Source organism: Tigriopus californicus, chromosome 8 (genome assembly GCF_007210705.1).
Source record: "Tigriopus californicus strain San Diego chromosome 8, Tcal_SD_v2.1, whole genome shotgun sequence".
NCBI classification, from domain to species: Eukaryota; Metazoa; Arthropoda; class Copepoda; order Harpacticoida; family Harpacticidae; genus Tigriopus; species Tigriopus californicus.
In genome coordinates, this window is record NC_081447.1 from 15004962 (window position 1) to 15028277 (window position 23316).

The following is a 23316-nucleotide window of genomic DNA, read 5'->3' on the forward strand; positions in this document are numbered from 1 at the left end:
GCAGGATCGTTCCATTTCTCGTACAAGTTCACAACATGTACCAAAACTGCGGAAAATCTAGGTAAACCCACTAAAACCGCGGGGTTCTCGCTTTCTTTTTCCCGTTCTCACTCGACCAACTAAAAATCCCTTGGATTAGGTGTCAAGTGAGCAAGTTGGAGTGGGTTGGTGGGAGCCATTGGTTTCCATTGGTTTCCAAGACATGAAATTGGTGGCCCAAGCCCGGGAATGACCAAGTCACCCAGTTCGGAACAGGTTGTTCGCCTCACCCTGTGAGTTGTTGTCCAATGACAATCCCCTCACCCTAGGTGACATATCACTAGAAACAGTGGGATGTCCAACTCCAGGGGCCGACTCAGACTCTGGAGAAGGACACAATATCATATCGGCTGCTTTTTTCGGCCGATGAACCACTTTTAAATCGAATGATGTGACGGGATACTCAAATCGAAGCAGTGATCATATTCCGTGACGGGATCAGGCGGCCAAAGCAAAAGACAGTGGTCCAGTCTTCAAGTCCTCTCTCACCCATCCCAGGAACAATATGACTTGACCTGGCTGACTGACTGAGTATTGGAAATGGGCTTTTGAGAAACGAAATGAAGACACAACAGGGTCTAGGTTAGGTGGACTAGCAGCCAGATGGACGGATGGATGGATAGATGGATGGATAGATAGATAGAGCTAACGACAGGAGAAATTGCCAATTTCACCCAATGCCTTCTTTTCTTCGTTTCCTTTGTGAACCCGCTTGGGAATGTGACAAAAATTTACGAGCACCAACGAACAAAGGCGAGAATCACAAATTATCGTCTCACTCTGACTACGGAGCAACGCACTGATTATTCTCCTCGTTGCCGGCTGACAGCCAAGTGTTTTTATGTACATAATCCGTTTGTAAATGTACGTACATACTGCACAATGAACATGTGAGTCTACATTTTGTCATCCTGCACTTCCGTGGACATAGTACATAGTACACGTTGGTGTGGTTGTCCAAAATCTGTCGATGAGATGGCGATTGATCCAATTTAGGAGTGGCTATTTCCACTCAAGTCGGTTTTTTCTCAGGGCTCTCCGTGGTTCCCAGGGTTCAAGAAGACTTCATTGCGAGAAGAGCAAACCAAATGCAGTGGTACGAAACCACAACCACAGTTGGGCGGATCTCGTGGTCGTTGAGGTGATATTGCTCACCAGACTTAAGAGTAGCACGTCGTACAAAGGAACACAACTGTGCTCGTATATGGCGTGGAAACCATCAACACGTGTATGGATTGCTTACATGCGGAAATACGATGTCTCCGCACTTCAAAGTAAAATCTCATGGCTCATATTGAGCGTTGGGGCGGAAAGAGCCACAACAACAACAACGACGGCGACAACAACAACAACAGCAACGACAACCCGGGTAGGTATGTTCTGGACTGCAGCCAATGATTCTTTCGTTCAATCCCGCCAGGAGAGGGAAAAAACGATCCACAAGAAGAGGCTTGACTTGACAAGCAGGAGAAAAACAAAACAAAAATTGGTTGCGGACCGAAGACTTTCCCAGAGAGTCTGGCTTAAACTCTCTAGTGACCAATTTTAAGATGTAATTATTCTCACAAGAGATGGATGAAGGGATTCCAGAATTCAATTCGAGCATCCAGCTTCCGCGATTGATTATTCGACAATACGACCAAACAACGGTACAACAATTATGTTGATCAATTGTACAAAAGCATATTTGCCCGTAAGGTAAGTATTTTCGGTATTTTCTAGGGATTAACCTCCAATATGAAGATCCATGAATCCCTCTTCGGAATTGGCTGAGATCTTCTTAAAAAAAACCAAGCTGACAACAATGTTTCCCAAGAAATTTGTGAACTTCTTATGTAATGAAAGGAAAAATCAATCATGCTCCAGTAATTGTGTTTTATCCGGAAAATGAATGACGCTTTGTGCAACATATAATTAGTGGATTCGGTGCTTCCAAGCCTGGGAATCTGTTCAGATTTCCAGAGTTTTTACATGTCCAATTTGAGGAGCTCTCTGTGTGTGTCTCACTCCTTTACGCAAATAATTAATCATTCATTAATGATAAGCAGACAGTCACTGGATCAGCCATGGGAATAGAGCGTCTTTAAATAGTAGTGTGGGTTCCAATTTACGTACGTACAAGCAAGTCTTGTCTTCTAAGGCCACATACCCTAACGGAACTAAGAACCTCAGTACCCAAGAAGTCAACCATGATGGTTGAGAAAATTGCAGGAAACCCTAACCAGAAGACAAGTTGAGGATGATGTGGTGCCTCTGCTGGTTGCATGGGTCATTATGACATGAGGTTTTCCAACATTTCCGAGGAGCTGGCTTGTCATGTCATTCCAATCCCGCCCAACGAGCTTTCCGATGGAATAATAGTCACCTGTGTGTCCTAATCATCCATCCCATGGTTGAACTGGCTCCAAGTACAGTATGAACCAAGCCAGATCGTATGTATTGCTTCCAATCCAAACCCAAACATCAAGTTATCGTCGACCAGGACAAAGGCTGCTTCACAGGAGATGACCATTTGGCATGGGAGACCCGACCAATAATTACCACCCGAACATTAGTCAGACGACCATCAGAATGTGGAGGAGCTATTTTCACGACCTCAAAACGTGTGAATTGAAGTATGCTAGATATGATCATTGTACCACATTCTGAACTTGCTGGATATGCCTAGACGGATGCACCCCTAAAGGGAGCTCCGACCTCTAAGTCAGTCAGTCAGGAAGCTCATGGCACAAGGAGACAATCAAGCCAGTCAGTCAGTCAGTCAGTCAGAGAGTCCAATAGTTAGCCAGTCGGTCGGTTGGTCGGTTGGTCGGTCGTTTGGTGGATTTGATGTCATTGTTAAGCTTCGAGTTTCGTCTCCAAGAAAATTGCCCAGTTCCTCTCGTCGGTTGTCGTCCAAATGATGTAATTCCTTCAAGTGTCGGGTCTGTAAACACGATAATAAATGATGCCGGTCACGGCATCCTCCATCCCATCCATGTGAGAGGCTTCTCGACCAACTACTCAGCCATATCACATCACTGTCAGGCACCCAAGACGATGATGGAGAGGAAGGAGAAGAACAAAATTGTGGAGAGAACCACTCGCCAATGGGGCGGGATGGGTCCGGCTAGCCGGCTGGTTCTCTGTGCAGACTGGGTTAATGGCCAGAAGCCCGGAGATCAATGGCAATTCGTGGCAACCGTGAAATATGAAATGGTCGGAATCATAAGCGACTCAAAGATTTCATTCATGTCCGCTAATAAATGGAGCTTGTCGTTGGGCTCGGACCCACAATACCCGCTTTGGGGAGGTAAGAGAGGTGAGGGGGGGGGGCGAGCGCAAAAAAGGCTGGGTTGTTAATGCTTTGACGCACAATCTGGGTGGCATTTTAAAATTGGTCGGCCGAGAGCTCTCCCACGAAACCCTTCATCGTATAATAACCAAACATGACATCTCATCAAATCTGAGCCTGATGGCTTTGACCTATAACCAACCCAAAATGTACATGCATATCCACACTCAAAACCGATGGCGACACTCACGTTCCTTTCGATGCTATTGTAGCATGTCGTGCTCAATTCGGACTATTACATAGAGAAGGCTACCGATGAAATTTGGATGGAGACTCGAGAATCGGCCGTTACAGATTAATACGCTCAGTAGTGGGTTCATGGTGTGTGGACGGATAGTATACGTAGTACATACAGAGGCAGTCCAAGTGCATGCATGCATACATGGGAGCTCGCCATGAGCCCGATGATTCCTTTTGGTGGCCTCTCATGTTCGGTAGGACGAATGTCATGTGGATGAAGATCAAAGTTCGACACTTGCTGGCTACGTGCACGTCGTAGGTACAGTGCTGTGAGCTCTCGCTGGGTGTGTTACGGAAAATATGTGGAATTCGTCCCAAGCCCGTCGGACTCGGTGGAGACAAAATCTTTCATTAGGGTTCTCACCTGGTGGCCAGAATGAGTTCTTTTCTTCGATAGAGCTCGCTGGGATCAGTGGCATGTTGTCGACACAAGTATTCAGCCACTTGTCGGGCTGGAAACTCGGTCTCACATGTGTAGCCGAAATCTCGGGCCAAATGGATGGCCTCACCTGCAAACACAGAACGGGAGAAATAAGATGAACACACTTCGTCTTCTCTCTTTCCACAGGTCTGGACGGGAAATGGTCTTAAAAACATTCTAGTACCACTACTATCGATTTTGGTGAGGAATTGGAGGGGATTGGGGGTCGTTTGCCTGATTGGATTTGGGAATGTTCATTCCTTTCATGCGTTGGTTTCGGGGGCCAGCCAAACACGCCAATCGACGACCAATTCATCATCAAACAACATATGGCGGAAAACAAACCAACAAATTTGCAGACAACTGCCAGAAAACGCGCCCCACACAATTGAAGAACAGCTCTCGTCTTCAAGTCCAGCCTCGAAAACACCCATGTCCATCGTAATCACTTATACCGTACAGACGGCTTTATAACGTCGCAACCCATAGTACCTAAAAATGGTGATGATCAAGAGAGTATTGATGAATGCAAAAACCACAACTTTTGTCTTGCCCGGCCTGGTCTTGAAATCTGTACGTCGGATATCGCAACCCAGAGAATGCTCATGCGTCCGTTGCACATGAGTGTATGGTATGATGTGTGTGTTATACGTACTACGTACGTATACCTTTAAGCCATCATTGGCTCTAGGGAACTCTTAAGGCAATTCTTCCCTACTTTCGTCGTCTACGTCAACAAAACGTTGGTGGGTTGAGTGGTGGTATGTGGTATGGAGGATGCACACCAGTCAGCATGCACACCAATCCACAATACAGACAGAGGGCATTCTTGGGCTGATGTTCACCAGACCTTATACCATTTCCTAGCCTTGAGGAAATAGGGAATCCTCTTGACTTTTCGCTAGGACGAGCAAGAAGAGCAAGAAGAGCAGGAACGAGCAGCGAATAAAAACTCAAAAAGTGCAGTCGAAACTTGTCTCCAGGCCACACTCACCATCCTCGTCGCTCTGAAGGTGGCAATGCTCTAGGCCTCCGGTAAGGTATGGTATCGTCACATGAGAGGGAAGAGGAGGGGGGGGGGATGGAATGGGTGGTCTTTTCGTCCATTCAGAGGCACAAACGAGCAGAAAGAGGGAGAGAGTAGCACACAGAGAAACTGGGTTCCCCTCAGGTCTGCCCAAAGGCAAGGTGAGGGGTTCGAGCCCAAGTTAGTTCATGAGCCGAGTGCGGATGACCTTTAAGATAGTTGCAGTGCTGTTGCATCCATCCAGACAGACAGACGAGCGAGCAGGCACGCAATGGCAGCAGACTCATCCACGACAAACCGTCGGAACAACAACCGCAGCAGTCAACAGTTGTCCCTGAAGGGCTTTCCCCTAGGCCTTTTTAAATAAAATTTGCCCAAGGTTGAAGACGACTCGATAAAGCCTGAGGAAAAGTAGGATTTCCCCCGCCGACCCCTTGACAAGTTACTTCGAAAAGAACGAGATTATGAAGGGAGACACCGTCGGTTGGCCCGTTCATCGACTGATTCGTTCGGCAACCCTGAGCCAGACACACGGTCTCTTGCCGTGTTGTCTCCGCAGGGTGTCACACATTTTGGACACCCTGCGTTTTCTTACATGACTTGGCTCTTGTCGCTACAGATTATTCTTTCACTCAGATGATGATGTTTTCATCATGGTGAATCTGCAAATCAATCAGTTGATTGGAATGCTGCCTCTCTTCTTCTCCTCTGCTTGAACATCATGGAATTCTGACGAATCTTAAGGGATTATCATGTAACTGTTGTTCATCCGCCGATGTAGATAGTTTTTCTACCTTTCTCCAACACTCGCTAACTCTCTTTTTGAACAATCAAAATGGCAAAGAATGAATTGAGGATCAAGAACCCCAGTTTGTTTCCATTAGGATTATTAATTGCTCCTTTTCGGAGAGGGAATAGCTCTTTCTATTTCGTCAATCTTAAGCTAGATCTTCACGAGATGTCATGAACATTTAGGGGTGAATTAGACAGAGTGGAAGACCAAAAAAGCTAAAAACAAAATTAACAATAAACATTTTCCCAAGGGATTGATTTTTTCAACGGACGCAAAACAGTGTATGTACATTTAATTATCTTTTGATCTCGACGATAAAGCCCTCGGAATCTACTACATACGGTACATTGTAGCATTGGCATTCTCTTCAAGAAAAAGAATGGATGGATCCCAGATGAGTGAAATCCATTTCCATCCCGAGTTCAAAGGGATTTTTGAATAATGAGTAATGTCATGCGAGGCGGATCCGTCTCTTGATCTGCCACTTTCAATCGCCCACTAAAAAAGTGATCAATGAGTAACCATAATAAAAGCAATTCTTGACAAATGGTCCCAATCAATTTGAAAGGGCGGCTTTCAAGTTGTCGATGGTGGGGGATGAGCATGTACAATGCATTGTAGAGAACCAGATGATGATAATAATGATGATGATGATGGTCATCATCACTGTTGTAATCATCGACAATTGGCAACCCTGCTTTTAATTCCAAATCCTTTGGCTTTAATCAGGTAATCAGGTTGGTTGGTTCGAGACCCAACGAATATGGGTGTATGGGTGTGTGCAGTCATCAAAATGTGGAGTTGGGGCTTCCTCGTCGTTTTGTAGACAAAAATGTACGCCTACTACATGTGCAATTTTCCTAGAATTATGTACTCAAAAGAGGCGTGTGGTGGCTATTTAATTTTCATGCCAGGAAAAATATGTTGAAAGCTCCAAGCCGGGCTCTTGGCCTGTAAATAATCACCTCAATAACCCAGCATGCTCCGACATCAGGCACGAATGGGATAGAATTACTATATCCAAATGGATGTGTGCCTTCTCCTTGATGGTGGGTTTTAGATGCTACGTACATAAACTACATAGAATGGAGACCAACGACCAAGCTCAGTTCTCAATGTCAAAGTCGATTCGAGATCTCGAAAGGTTGATGGAAAGATTCACTGGCGATGCTCATCGCTCACCAATTGGGACTGGGAAGAAGACGTTCATGAGAGTAGTAGTGGTAGTGGTAGCACTCGTAGTAGAGGTGATGCTCCTAGTAGTTGTGAGCCTCTAACCATTAAAGCCGCATTCAAAAGCCTCATCATTATTACCACATTCATGGTCTTGCAGCTCATACACTCATAGCGACAGCCAGAACGAACCAAGGGCTAAGCTTCAACAGCTAAACTCTCGGTGTTCTCGGCCGTGCCTTCCTCGTAGACCCTCTCCACTGTTGCTTCGAAAACCATTTCTTCTTCTTCTTCTTCTCTTTCTACCATCTCCATCACCACCACCAACCACAATGGTACTCCTAGTATCTCCACTCCACGGATTCAAGCCGGTGATGCTTACGTACGGACCAGTCATACTCGTCGTATACGTATATTTCATTTGACTGATTTGCCTCAGGGGTCATTTGTTGTTGAATTTGAAAATCTCGGTTCCAGCAGCATACAAACGAGTCTCTTTCTTGCTCGATCAGCCGAACTTTGTCGATTGAATGTATGTATCAAACTGAGTGTTTCATTTTGCGTCATTTGACAATGTCAGATCCCCAAAATGTGAGCACAATTGGGAGTTCTTCAAGGGAACATACTTGCACCTTTTGGTTTTTTGTCCGAGGTATCCGATCTGCAGGCACGCTAATAAGGGACGTTAAAAACATAATGACCCTACAAACACTCATTATTTCAACAAATAGTTGATGCTTGACGAAAGGAATTTTCATGTTTATGGACTATTTGACCGATTTTAAGTCTTAAAATGATTTCGATGAGCCTCTCTCTTATGAAACGGACAACTGAAGAATAGAATGAAGGTGAAGAAAAGAACAGTTCTGAGCTTTAATGTGAATTTCAGAATGACTAAGTATTGACTTGCTTTTGAGCGCAAATGTTGAATTCACTCTTGAAACGGTCGATTGATCTATCTTTTTTTTGCCATGGTCCATTTCGCCAATTTGTTCACTATGGCAAGCAAAACGGCAGTTGGCGTCCAAAAGGCTTAAAAAATATGTCACTTATGTGAAAGATCCGGCGGAGGAATAAATTTCCCTTGAGAAGATTAGCTTGAAAGTTTCTTTCCTTGGTGGTTCACCAAATCTTAGGAAGGACGGAGATGGGGTGCCTTTCATTATGCAGCTTTTTCTAATTCCTATCACTAATCTGGTGTATTATGAAATCTTTGAGTTCAAGAAGATGAAAGACCAAAATCAACGAAACAGAACCTTTCTCCTCACTTGCTCGTTCTATTGACCTGGGTTCCAAACAGTGTTATTACTGAGTGCTTGAAGTCTGATATTTCCATTTACCATTTCTCTCATTCTCTATTTGCTGAATCCTACTTATTTCTCATACGTCGTCGTTGCCGTTGTTACTGCTGCTGTCGTTGTTGTTGTTGTTGCTGCGTTAGCTACTCAAAAGCATTCGTGCTGAATTTTTCATGCTCGAGCCTCGCGTCTTCTAATTCTCTGGCTTGTCTTCGTTCGTATGCAGTGGTGTAGAGTTCTCTCCTAGAGATAGAGGGAGAGAGAGAGAGAGAGAAAGAAAAATCCCCCACGGCTATTTCTGATGCTTCTGAATGAAGCAAAAGCCACCAACTTATCACTGCAGTTCATCATAAATGCTAGAACGAAACATAGAAGAAGACATTTCGCCTTCAAACCCATCATCCTACTCGCTCACACACTAGGCTTAAGCTCGGTTGTTCAAACAGTACATACGAGCAGAAAAATGATCCAAACTCTCGTTCCATCTTATTACTGGCACATTCAAAAGTCCCGCCATTGTTACGACTTGATAACAAGCAAGTACATAGAAACAGGGCAATTTTTTCTCGTGGTTTTAGCAAATGGTGATTGGCGAGGTCCTCCACCGATCTTGGCGAGGAATGTTTATCTCTTCCTCCTTTGAGGCGATCCTTTGAGGTTGCTTTATTTATTCTCGCATAACTCATTTTGGGGCTGGCCTCACTTTTGGAATTCGTGCCCAAAAATGCGAAAAAGACCGATTCATAGCACAAGCAAGTGGGAAGGGAGATGGATGAAAAGCAAAAAGAGAAAGAGGAGGAGAAGGAGGCGGGAGCTGAAGAATTAGATGGGAATCGCATGATGCTTCTTCATTCAAGAAGCCGAAACGCGTGCCAAATTTTTCAGCCATTCCCGTTTCAAAAGAAATATTTTTGCCACCGCCAGCTCGAGTAAATTATCACTTGAACGGTTGTGCAAAGACCTGGTTTATAAATGTTGATTCAGCACAATTGTGCCGACACTTTCTGACCTACTCGTTGATGCTCAGTGATCTCGTGCACGTCAAACTGTTCACTTTTTTTGCAACTTTTTAACTTGACTCCCGGAGCTCAATTCCATCGTCTTCAGGGTTCGTCATTGCAAGTCAGAAACAAGTTGGATACATGGTACAATGTACGTATGTACGTACAAAGTATTGTGCCTTTTGTGCTTTTCCTGCTTTTCAACCAGGAACTTGGATGGCATCGAACGTTCGGGGATTCGTGGTGTGATTGGAAGTAATTAATGGTTCAACCGACGAGTCGGAATTCTATTCTCAGGAGGCTTCTTTGGGTGCAAACCACGACAATGAGGCTTCGATATTTTTGTGCCGACTCATCATTTGGAACAACCCGATCAAACTCGCCGATAAAAGGGGAAGCCACTTCTGATCGGGTCTTTGATTTCAAATCGAAGCAACTTGAGCCGACGACGACGCCGACGACACCCTGAGAGAGATCAACCATCAACCATCAACCACTGATGAGCCCACAATAGAGCAGCCCGCCAATAGAGTCTCAAGCAATACAGTACGAACGTACATATATGAACCTAAGATATCTGACCTGATCGATGAAGAGAGCCCTCTCAGCCAACTCAGCCGTACTAGGACTAGGCACAGTATTACAGAATGATTTGGGTGGGGGTTGGGGGGGTGGGGGGGAGATAATTTGTGTAAAGATAATACCCGTGGTAACTGTGAAAATCGAATGACAGGTCTTGATGTTGGCCCTGACGTTTAAGTCCCGATCAAATGCGGAATCCGGTGCGACAAGTGCAATCGTTAGCCCTTTTTCCGCTTGGCCCAGATCAAAAGTCTATTGAGTTGTATCTCCAGCTTGAGATCTTAAAGAGTGGCCAAGCAGATCCAATCTCGGGTCATTTGTTCAACGTGACTTGGCCGCCATGGTATGACTGTACTATGTACATACGTACGCGTACAGTGCAATAGAAAAGCGGTGCTGGCTTAAGGAGGAAGAGGTTCTTGTGAAAAAGGCGAGGCCATTTCCTGATGACGACCAGAAAGCGACCGGGAGAAAGTGGAGCGACAACTACATCATAGTAGTACTACTACTCATCAATTTGAAAAGCTCTTTTTTAGGAATTGGGCAAATGTGTGAGCTTGCGGTGGCGAGTAGATATCACGTTCAAGCACGTGTGCCACCGAGGCGTTCACATGATCAGGCCACTAAATAGCAATAACGATTCCGGAGTTTTACCATGCGCGAACGCCGCATGTCACGTGGTTGGCTCAGAATCTAAGAATGAATCTGACCATGCGGCCAAAAAAGGCAGTCAAGTTTGTGGTTTACTTCACCACGGCAACCGGTCGTTTGTCTATGGCAAAGATAGACTCGTGTGTGGTACTGCTAGCAGTGGTCGTTTAATATGTTTCTTTAATTCTGAACGATCTTGAGAACCTGCGTGTCTTTTGTTTATGAGGTGGAGCTGAAAAGCGCGGAAGAAAGAGTAGCCATGTACGTATGTATTATGGCGAAAGAAAGAAAAGAGCGACGGAAAGGAAGGAAGACATAAAGAGGTTTGGCAATTGAAGTGGTGACGAACTGAAGCAATACACACTTTTCTTCCTCCTCGTCCTCCTCCTCCTTCTTCTTCTACTTCTTCTATACGACACCAAGCAATGTGTATGAGTAAAAGCATTTGGCTCGTGCCAAACGCCAAGCCATCTCTCAAGTTGATTCCCACGCTACCAAATTGAGGCCTATTTTCACTCCAATGATGATGGGAACCGTGGCAAATGCACTAGGAAAAAGAACTACCCAAGCCCGGACAATTGCCGGCAATGGTCACAAGAAACATCATCTAGGAAAATTGTATGTCAACGCTAAACTATCGTCTTATATGTAGATTAGGTAGTTCCTGAATAGTTTGTATTTTCTTTAAGTGTGTCCTTGAGAGCGTTTTATGAAAAACGATCAACACGGAACTAGAGTTGTTGGCCAGGAAAAACCGACACAAACTCAGTGCTAAAAACCTCGAGCAAACATATCTCAGCACCAAAGTCGTCTATGTAGGAGCAATCAGACCCAAAGCGGAAAGACAAGTTGTCCCAGTGTGGAAAAACAAATTGTGCAGATTGGAAATCCTGGGAAATTTACCGGCCTCGCCCCATCGCCACAACATGAGCGAGAGGTTCTGCTACAATTCGTTTTAGAGCAGTGTGGTGGTTTGAGGATCTATCCAGCTACTTCATCTATGTACTGTGAGCACCGCGTGTGTGCAGTGTGCACTATCACAGACGGACGGACGGCGTTCCTTGAGTGTGTAATGCTTCAAAAGAATCGTTTCCGCCTCAATTTGTTGTATGATGCATGACTGTTGAAAGTGATATGAGAAAACTCACGGTGCGAAAACCGAGAAACTCCCAGAGAGCCAACCAACAACCGCTGTATCGACAATTTCCGCCTTCATACGTTCAATCCCAAATAAAAATCCAAGCCAGTCCAATCGGCCAAAGGGATCATAAATGTGACGACGGAAGGCATGAATTTGCTCAGCTCAGCGTCTTGGCTTGTCATGACTCTTGCAGCTTTCTTACCTTCCACCAATGCGGTTAACAAGGTGACATTGGCGGCCTTTCGTCGTCCCGCCGGAAGAGTCATGCCAATCTTGTCCAATTTCTCACGCAGCATTCGCCCACCATTCTTCGATTTGGCCCTGAAATGCGAAACCAGAGGCGATTATTAAACATCCACAGGAACTCATCCATTCAGTCGGGGAGTCGCAAATTGGATCTTAACCACGAGTTTTGCCTCCTTTTTGACACTTGACAACGCTCCACGTTCAACGCCAGAGCGAGTGGTTGGTGATTCTGTTTGGTGTGGGATATCAGACGAACGATTTCCCAAATGAACTCAAAATTAGCCAGACAAGATAAGAAGTGAGCGGGGTGGGAATCTCGATCTGGATTTCTAGCCAGGCCAGCTTGATATATATATACATATGATCGAAAAAAGGCACCCAATCAGTAGAAAATGATGCCCAATCATGCTTGACTAGACGGACGCCTTGAAGGACACCATTGTGTCGTGGTTTTGGAGGTACTCTCCCTTACTCGGCAAGATAATGCAGAGCTAGAGATCTAAATTATAGTTTGTCGGACTGAAGAAGCAATAGACGGCTTGGAAGATCAAGAGATAACAGGGACTACAAAGCAACCTACGTTCCTGACCGTGTTTGCATGNGGGGGGGGAGGAGGGGGACGAGGAGGGAAAAAAATCGAGCCTCATTGCTGGCTACTTTTTCTTTTTTTTCTCCCTTTTCAGAAGAAGACACTGTCCAAATGTAGCTCATCTGTTCTTATTATTGTTCAAAAATGATCAAGCAAATCATGAACGGCTTTCGTTTAATCTCTCATTTAACCATGACATTTTGTTGTTCCACCAGTTGAATAAGATTCCACCACTTTCAGCAACATGAATCTACAGTCATTTTGTCCAGTGTTGTCAGGTTCGAGACACTCATTTCACTCTCTGTGGGAGAGCTTAATCAGTGGAAAATGTGAAGTCCAAATGTAAGTAATTAATAAAGACAATGAAGCTGTAAAGAGTGACCATTACAGGCCGATGTAATCACAATATTTCATCTAGTTCATCTCGAGATGCAACACAGGAACAAAGCATCCATCGCTTTGAGGTCACACCAACCGCTAAGACAACACAACAGAGTATAGGAATCAATATATAGTATGTACTCGAACGTGTAACATTGCACAGTATGTCCAGTACTGTAATTTTCCAGTTTCGCTTTTCCCCAAGCATCGCGACCGAGTAAGAAGCACAGCTTAATGACTTCATTACACCGAGTTTTGGCGGCCGGAGATGTGATGTCAAAGTGTTGGCTGGATGTGTGAGAATCAAGGAGTTGTCTCCTCTCTTCATCCCAAATTATTCAAAAGGGTCTAATTGGGAGTTTACGACATGACATGTGAGCGTCTCAAACTTGGATAAAAATCTCACTTCACGCCTTGGAAACCTCGGGAGTCATGAGCAGGAACGAAGGGAGGGAGAGAGAAAAAAACGGACAAAACGGAGAGATTAATTATACGATTGGCAAAAAGAAAGAGAGAAGAAGTTGTAGGCTCTCTTTGCAGATTCGTGCCAGGAGGGATGATGCCAAGAAGATGGTTATGAAGGGGACCTACAAAACCGTCATGAATCATGACATCCATCGACTCTCCTCTGTGGCTTTAGTACCTCGTGTATCCTTTCCAAACAGATCATTTGAGGGACATAAAACTAATCTTGGACCCAAATCATGATCTGGGCTTCAATTCACCACCCGGCTTGACATTCACGTCCTTTGTTCGGACCACAGAAGGAGGATAAGTCCAAAGACGAGCTCAAAATCTGTCCATTTTGGGGGAAGGGGAGGAAGTACCAAATGCACCAAATGACCCAAGACATTGTAGATATGCACGTATGTGGATGATCCTCGAATATTGGAGGTGTTGGACGTGTCATGTCTGGTCGGACGGTGTTGAAGGCTGAAGGACGGACGAGGATTTTTCTTGAGAGTTAAACTGCCCAATAGGTCTTAATTGTAGGGTGTCTGTTGACGGAGTATCTCACCGAACATCGCCGCTGAACGATCCCCTCTTGAGAATCTTTATGGCTTTTTTCCCCGACCCAGGATTAGCGGTTGGGTGGTGGTTGGGAGGATGGTGGTTGTGTGGCTATCTCGTAGATTCGGAAAATGACGGTGCAATATGGAGCATGGGTCATTCTCGCCCAGACTTAGCTGAACACTGAACACCCAATACTCGGCCAGCATTTCAAAGAGAGGCGAAGATGAAGCCCAAATCTATATATTTATATCAGTCATGAATTTGCCTTGGATGGCTATTTCTTGTGGCAGGCGGGAAACGCTCATCAGCGGATTACCATAAAACGAGGATAAATTTCCACTTTTTCTCGGGGGGCCCTTTTTTGGCGATCTGGTTGGTGATGTGTGAGGAAGAGGCTCGTCCTATTTCAATCAGACGGATCGGAATTGGACAATGGTTAGAAAAGTTGGGCCAGTAAAACATTGGTTGTTTGTTGTTGGTTCGCTTGATGATGATGATGACGACGATAATGATGATGATGGTGATGGCTCTTCTTTTTGTTCGAGGTCTGGTTGGCCTGGATGACCCTACTTGCATCACCGCAAGAAAAATCATCCATCAAGACGTGTCAGAACGGTGGAATATTGGAATACGAACGAACTTACCCTCGACCACTCAACCATCTCTGGTGAGCTCTTATTGGTAAGCAAAAAACCACGAAAGTCAGACTTGTAGACGAGCCAGCCAGTGATCATGGCAAGAGCCTTTCCTTGGTGGGTTTTATTCGCGTTGGGTTGAATGCTCAAGCAAACAATAACAATCATCATCATTAGAATAACCATCGTGGTTGTTGCCCTTGTCTTGGCGCACTTTAGCTGTATGACCAAACTTTGAAGATCCAGCCACGACCACATGAAACGTATTCCCCCCCCCGCTTTAGTTGGATTTTGCGAATTGATTTGAAAGGTGATACTAAAACCTGGATCAAATATCTTTGTCACGGGATTGAGAAAAAAAGGGTTTGTAATGATCGAATTGTGTCTTCATATCTCCTTGCATAAATCATAGGCCAAAAGGGACGATAAATTGCTCGCAGCTCTCCGCCAAGATGGTATGGTTAGCTTTTGGAATGGTTGAACCTGAAAAACCATCCCATCCGAGGCTTTTTTCAGCTTGGTTAACTCGATGTGTTGGTTTGTGTCAATGCGGAGGATTTTGTTTGCAAGACAGGGAACTTTTTCATACTTTGGATTTTGTACCTTGAGGCTGGACACCAATTTTCGCCGTGAATAGAGAGAATCAACTCTTTGGTCATCAAAAGGTTGAGCTGAATGCACAATTACAGCAAGTACGATAATTACGTACGTCCAAGTTCATTTTCTCTATTAAGGCACACGGCATGCACCATGTAGCGAGTGAACAGAACGAAAGAACGAACGGACGAACGAACGGGGGAGAAAAAGACACAAGGTGAAAGAGAGAAAGGGGGCGGAAACCATCAAACCATCAAATGGAAAAAGGAGGACGCACGTAGTAATAGCAGTAGTAGAAGTAGTAGTACAGAGTCTTCGCTTGGTACAGTGGGTGGTGGGGAACCATCAGAAATATGACATGATGCCTTTAGGTAGGAGAAGTTAGATTATGTCCACCGCACAATACGAGTAATAATAATCAGCGCCATCATGAAGTTACTACTACCACCTAGCTAGCAAAGTAAAGGAATGCCATACTTTATGCGGCGGGCGCATTATTCCGCAGGAATCACGATGCCTTCGGTGGTTTGGTTGGGCCGAATGTTCATTAAAGTCCCTTGGAGTGATAATGATTTAATTATGCCACTAACCTCAAAAGAAGCTAATGATTATTTTGCAATAATTGCATTTTTCCATTGAGTGTTAAAACTTAATGATACGACATCAGCCCAGTGAGTGGTGGCCTTTCCCCATTGTCGGTGCTCAACCACCAACAACCAAGTAACCAACTAACAACTATTCACCCAGTCAGTCAGTCAGTCAGTCCGTGAGTCGATCCAAAAGGACCGGGGGAAAAAATGATGGGCTTCGCAGCTCATTGTGGTCGACCATTGTGATAATTAGGCTCGTAATGGTTTTTCCATTCGCATTTCGTCGAATCCTAGAAACAGATTGACTCACACTGACTCATACACACCCTTGAACGGGACAGTTCCCCATTTTTTCTCCTTCATCCCAGCCCATCACCAGTTCCACATTGTGGCCCTGGTTGGCTTTAGTGGTTGGTGTCTCTCGTCCTCCACTGTAGTATGCGTGTAGTTGCTGTGTACTGCTCTGTATATTATGCCATTGTTAGACCACATGCTGGCGACAAGTTTGTTATGAAGTGTCGCATGACCCGTAATTTTCACACCACTCATTGAACATCCGTCCAAGCCGAGCGGGTGGTTGGACCACACACTCTCACTCTCCCGTGGGGCCATTCGTTTGGAATGCAAAAACCAGTGTGTCAATTGGAACGATCGTTAGAATATTAGCTGAAATGGTTTCCCCCCATTGTGTTCATTGTACTGTAGTAAGTTTGCCCCCTGTTTCCACATGTTCACGAAGCTGTTCCGTTGGAACGGGCGTTGGCAACTTGGGTACAAAATAAGATGAATTGACGCATTTTCCGGGTTCTTGAGTGAAATATGAAGAATGGACTGATAACATCCAGTCTCTCACACTTCACATTTAAATGGGTTTTGGCGACTCAGCAAGCCTCGTGAACGGGCGAGGTTCCGCTTTTTAAGAGGAGAGTTCAGAATCGCTGATGATGCAAACCACCCTCCCAAAAAGAGAACGAGACGAGACAGATGGATCATTTGTTCCAACATCATTGGGAGTTCAATCTCACGGAGCTGTCAGATTGAATGAAGACCTCTACCAGTGTGTGAGCATAGGAGCTCTCCGATTGGGGGCCTTGGCCCGTCATTCTATACATAAATCGAAGGATGGAACCCATGTGAAAGGGAGACCAACTATGGTCGTTGAGAGTGGTCCGAACTGACAGAAAGCAAACAATGGAAAAATTGTTTGATAATCACAGTATGAGACGAGGCCAAGTGTGCATGCTCCTAGTCTGGGACGAAAGCCAGTTCTCTTACCCCGGATTACCCATTCCCGTCTGTTTATTAAATACCATATCTACCCTCGAGAATCATCCAAAGAGAATCTTGATGACTAGTCATGAACCAGATGAGACTTACAAGTGGAGTACTCACTACTCACTACTCACTCGTATGTACATATTGTGCGTGGTTCCTTTCGACTTGATCCAATACGGATATTTTCTGGTCAACATCCTCAGTATTACTTTCCTCTACGTGTTTGTAGTCGTTGTCGAGGACAGAAGTAGCGGAAGTAGGGGTCATGTTTGCGGAGGAATTAATAAAGACAGGCAAAGAGGAGGGAAACTCAATATTTGACTATAGTATAAAGGCAGTTGTCTTCAGTTGATCGTGAAGGGGGCTCAACCAAGGATGGATATCATATGGCCAAAACCGAAACGTGCAACATCTTATGTGGATCAACTTGAATGAGTGGATTATTGGCTAGTCATTTGGCTCAAAGGGATATGTTCATATTGGTATTATGTTCGATAACGTTGAACTCTTCTTGCAGCTTGATAAATAATCTGAGTGTAGTTGAAAGGTGACTAGATTGAGTTCCTTGGTTCGAGGTGAGAGTGTAGAGCCTCCTAATATGGGGAATTGAGATCTTGATTTACAGTAGGTGGTGGTAGTAGTAATAGCAGTACGTAGTTAGTATTGATGCGGATGTTGAGGGTAATGCCAGATGCATAGAGTTAATAAACACGAGCTTAGGGAGGCACTGAATTAGTCTGCCATGAGCTGCCAAAAGATTAGAGTCAAAACAAGGGATTAGCCAAGATTGCTCGCCTATTGTAATCAACACAATGGTATGGCATACAGTGCACGCACAGTTTTCGATCACTCACTCATCTACAGTCTCCACAGAGTATATATACACATATATATACAAGCGCGTAGAACATATTCCGAAAAGACCATCCGATTGTAACTACAGTCTGCGCCCGGGGACTGAGCGAGAATCAAGGATGACTAATCGGCACATTTCTTAGATAACCAACCATACACCCATTTTGTCTTTGGTAGGTTTTTCTATTCTAGACAAGTTCACCCTGTGATGTCTTTTTCCGGCTTCCTGTTTGGCCTGTTTGGCCTGTTTGGCCTGTTTGGCCCGACTGGATCGAGTGTTTCAATCTGGGGTGACATTTTTCTGACAGTTCATGTCAAGTTGGAAAGCAGAGCTGTGCTCGTTGGCTTTGAATGCCAACTAAATAAGTGTAATGAACACCCACCACATCATACGTACACAGCACACAGCCAAACACTCAAGCCTCCGAAACATCGGAATCAGATCCGCCCTATTCATGAGAATCACGTTAATCAAGCTGAATTGTCAACGAAAACAAATCCAAATACGCACTACAGTCGCTTATCTTTAACTAAGCCTGACTCTTACCGCCGTAAAACTCCGCCCAGAAGAGATGCATTCAGACATTCAGGTGGCGAGAGCCGCCGTTGAACCTCGGAGATGGTCACTTTATATTTGGAAGTGGAACTCAGCAAAGATAATCGTCCCGGGACCGAGCAGAACACATCGCTGGGAAACGGTCCCAAGGGATGCGAGTGAGATGAGAGCATGGCGGACGAGGGATGGTTGCCGCCCAAATCCTTGGACCCGCTTGATTGTCCATGATGTGGGTGGTTGGCGTGACTCGGATGATGATGGTGGTGGTGATGGTGGGGATGATGAAGATCCGAACTGGCTCGACTTCTTAAGCCTGTAAAATATGTCCAAGTGACGAAATTGAGGCGACAGAAATGGGAATAAGTGATCACTGAAACACTTGACATCGAGGCTTCAGGGGATTTGGGGTGGTGATGAATATTTCCGGAAATAAATTCCCCCCACTCTTGAATAGCCATAAAAACCGGTCAAGTCCGAAGAATGTGGGTCAAATCATCGATCAGTGGGTGGGTGAGCGGGGAGAAGGAAACAAGTGCAGGAGGCTCTTCTTTTCGTTATTGTTCTTGCCTGAGAAACCCAAACAAGAGGAGGCAAGTGCATTCTTTTTTTTTTGGCACTCCCCCCTACTTACTTACCGAATTCTTTCTTGATTTGAAACGGAACATCAGCCACGCCTGCCGCAGCGGCCGCAGCCATACTGCCCGCACTGAAGGCGACTGCCTCGCCTTCTGATCCCTGAATGGAAAGACAAGAAAAAGAAAGAGGGGGAAAATTAAACGTGACTGACTGGCTTGGCTTTTCAGCAAATGATCGCTTGACATGTCAGAAATCGGAGACGAACTCGGAGCGGACGGAAAGTGGTTTTCCCCATGGGATTTGTAAAGAAAACTTGACGAGGGATTATTTGACTTGGGGCCATGGAACGGATGACATAATGGTCAACGGGAGTATTGTACATTTGAACGAACACGGCTTCCATTGATATATGGGTCGTTTTCGGCCCCGACCAGTCGTCAGGCTACTTATTGTAGGGAATTTCAGAACCAACTCCCAACCCAACAGTAGAACTGCTCGAACGAAAGACTGGACTTAAAGTTTCGTTGGAGACTGAGAAATGGAACTTAAAGATTGTGTGCCCTGCTCGGAACTCGTTAAGAGCTGGCAAGACCCGTTGATCTCAAATGACCTATTAGAGTGCCTAATAAACTGCAGCAAGAGTGTTTTTGAAATTGGCTCCACTCACCAACACATGGATCTTTGAAGTTTTGGCGACGGATATGAATGCGTGACCCTCACGTGGGGGATAAGTTTTTGGTCTTACCTGCTGATCACCGTTGGCCAATGAGTTGTGGAGGGCCAACGGATCATTCTGACCTTCGGAAAGGCTATGATGATGCCTATACACCTCTGCTCGTCTCATCTCATAGGCAAAGTTGTGTTGCATATTGGCCTGTACAAAAGATGGGAAAGATTAGAGTCCATGTAGAAGGCTGCTGGAATCGAAGTACAATGGGTCTGGTGCATGAACACTATGTTAGGTTTGGTTTCATTTCATCCGAAACATGGCCAGAGTGGTCTTGGTCCATTTTCTAATTTTAGCTCCTTTTGCAGGGATCATTAGTCATAGGTCGTCTACCATTTAGCTTTCCCCAACCACCAAATGATAATTCCATTTAGGGAGGATAATTCTTCTTGCCCAACCCAACTCAGCACATGCAGCACATTATCGCTGTCTGTCTCATTTCTCGCGGCTGGCCTTGTTGGCTTCTCAAAACGAGGATTTCTATCCATTTAAGAAGTTGCCCAAATTAAGACCGAATTTCATTTGGTCCACACAGATCATTGATCAAAAGGCAATTTCATCAGGCCTGAACGGGCTAGCGCCCCGACACACCCTAGTCCATTTCGTCATGATGGCCAATTGGCCGGCTTGACCGCGATTTATGAATCATAACTTAGGCCGGTCCTCATCAAAATAGTGCTTGAAAGTTAATCGAATCTCGTCATGCCCGATCAACGAATCCAACCAAATCCAACCATTGGCTAGGAAACGGAACTACCTCGTAATTCTTGGTCCGGACCCAATTTCTTCAATACTGGGGCTGATTCCAGATTGTCATCGCCTTCATGTTCATACCTCGCTTGCAGGTCATACGTGGTGAACATGGATGGGGAGAGATGCTCCATTGAAAAATGAAGAGAACCCCCAACGTTGAAATTGAATGTCGACTGCTATACTACCATTACTACTACAATGCTTCATCTAGGTACATAGTACGAATGTTCATAGAGTAGTGTTCTCGCACCCGTCCATACTCCTGCTTACACAAATACGTACGTGAGCGAACAGGCACTCATGAATTTACTCAAGATGCAGAGCCAAATTCAATTTCCAACAATTGCTTCGTTCAGCAACTCAGAACACCATTCAATGCACAACCGAGATGATCATAATAGCACTCTGGAACTCTGGAGGGCCAACTAGTGTTCGTTACATCTCACGAGCACTGCCAAAAGAACCAACTGATTTGAACAACCCAGGAGGAGTCGGAGAATAGTACATGCATAGCCGTTGTCAAAAGTCGGGAAAACTGGACGGATCTTCCGTAATTCTGTCAGTGTTGAGTCAATATGCCCAAGGTTCAGCTCTTTCTTCCTTCCCCAGTCCTAAGTAGTCAAGGGAAAATACCGCCATTCACTTCATCATCATAGGTAGGAGTAGTTCGCTCACTCACTTCGCTCTGAGGCGGTCTTGTTCAATCTTTGAATGTTTGGATCTCTAGGGTCATAAATCTGGAAATAGGGGGTTTGCTGGGCGACGCGTGTGCAATCAATACCTCGTATACATATGTACATGTGCACACACACACACACATACTTGTACTCGTACTCACTCATACGTACAAATAAGGTACCCATGTAAAACAAACTGCTAACGAGATGGGAGATGTATGTGCGGAAGTGACAAGGTATTTATCTGCCACAGGAATGAAATGAACCGACTGAGCAATTTTGGTGGCCCGCCTTCCAGATCTTTCCCCTCTCTTTCTCTCTTTCCCCTTTGATTTTGCCTTCCATATTGAACAAGAGCCAATGGACTTTCGTTCCCAAATGATTGTGTGGATTTTGACGATCCCTAAGCTCTCCCTCTAAAAAAGAAAAGGAAGAGATTGTCCCAGGGATGGCCAACCCTTTCATACTGTAATTGATTTTGAGAGCGGAAATTGAATTTCGCCTGGACATCAACATCATCATCAACAATGATGACAACGACAGCGCCAAGGAACACGCGGAAAGCAGAACCCGATAAGGAGATTGGGCTTGTCGTTTTCGTTGTAAACGACAAGATGGGAACTTCATCTATCTATCCATTCATCCACTTTCAAAGGACAGACTGGACATCAAATGTGCAAAAAAACTGAAGAACCGAAATTGTATTAGAGACACAAGAAACAAACAGGACGCTTGACATGTGACATTTAGAGCGTTTCCCATCAGACCACAACGCCATCAAATGTGGAATCGAGGCAATATGAAGAAAAACAGATGCTGCGTGGAAACAACGTTGGAAAATACAGCCTGAGGAAGGGCGTGATTCCAAATATGGGTTTTGTTCATCATCATTCTCATCATCATCAACAGCAACAGCAGCAACAACAACAACAACTTCATCATTCCCTAAGAGATTGACAAACTCGTCGCTGTCGCATTATAAAAAGAAAAGAGCGGATTATCCGTCTTTAATGCATTCTCATCTTCTTTGAGCTCCTCGCAGAGCCCGGCTTTGATATTGAAGGCATCCAAAACATTTTTTGATCGCGTAATGGAACGAGGAAGAAAGAGGAAGGAACCGAAAAAAACCGAGAGACCCATCTGCAGCCCAAAACATCAAGACAACAAAGAACCCAGACGAAAGAAAGGATTTCGATTCATATCCAGATTACAAAATATGTATCTCCTAAGCCAGCCATTTACGGTACGGTTACCTGCGATGTCTGAAAGTTGTGCAACGGGTTGGCCACGTTGTAGGGATCGGCGGCTGCGGCTGCGGCCAGATGTGAATTCTGAGCCGCAGCAAACACATCTTGTTGTCCCGGGAAATGTGGAGGAAGGTAGGGCGGCTGGAAATCTGATCCAGGTGTCCGATGTCCCCCATGGGGAAATCCCGGTGCCGTTATCGCATGACCCACGCGATCCTGAAAATGCTGAAAATCTTTAAATGTCGGTCTGCTCTGGTTCCGAGGCTTTTTAGACGATTCTCTAGTTTCAGTATTCTTATTGTCAAAAGTGACGTTGCTCGCCCTGCTGTTATCATTATTATCATCGTTATTACTATTTTTCCTATTATTCTTGCGAGTGTAATTACTATCAGACTTGAAGAAACATAGCCAGGAACTCATTACATTGGAATGTACTGCAGCCTAATTATGGCAAATAAAGCGACAACATTTCGAGAGCACCAAATTGCTGGCTTCTCTTTTAATTATCTCAACCTCATTACATCAGTCCAGCTCTCGGTTCTCTCAAGCTCAGTTATGAGACCTTAATATGCGGGTAAATGTTAAGAACCTAATATGCACATCGTACTCAAGTTCTCTGTTGGCTAAACCAGGTTTGTCGAATCTTTTCATCTTTTGGTTTTACCACAAAACACCAGAGGGAAGGGATCAAAATCAAGGAAATATTCATTCATATTAGTAAGTAGCAGACCAAGTATTTTCGAGAACTTCGTACATCCCTAACGTATTTGGTTTCCCCATGTCTTTCTATCTCCCTTTACATACAAACGTTGACGAATTTTTACTTCTAGTGGTTCTTCCTCTTCTCCTATTTTTCGCTCGTTCGGCAACATTCCTCCTTCTTTCTTTCCTCCCCCCC

The 23316-nt window shown here is 44.9% G+C and overlaps 1 protein-coding gene across 3 annotated transcripts in view; it reads right to left on the reverse strand.

The window, feature by feature from the left end:
• Positions 1 to 23316, reverse strand: part of LOC131885846 (transcription factor AP-2-epsilon-like) — a 30869-nt gene that overhangs the window by 5064 nt on the left and 2489 nt on the right. For 2 of the 3 annotated variants that reach the window (XM_059234028.1, XM_059234026.1), the window contains exons 2-7: positions 22425 to 22643; positions 19760 to 19888; positions 19074 to 19173; positions 18430 to 18751; positions 11903 to 12021; positions 3978 to 4122 (exon numbers count right to left, since the gene is read on the reverse strand). In XM_059234028.1, coding sequence (XP_059090011.1) covers positions 3978 to 4122; positions 11903 to 12021; positions 18430 to 18751; positions 19074 to 19173; positions 19760 to 19888; positions 22425 to 22643 — 1034 coding nt within the window. The remainder of the gene's footprint in view (positions 1 to 3977; positions 4123 to 11902; positions 12022 to 18429; positions 18752 to 19073; positions 19174 to 19759; positions 19889 to 22424; positions 22644 to 23316) is intronic. The other variant, XM_059234027.1, reaches the window with a different exon arrangement.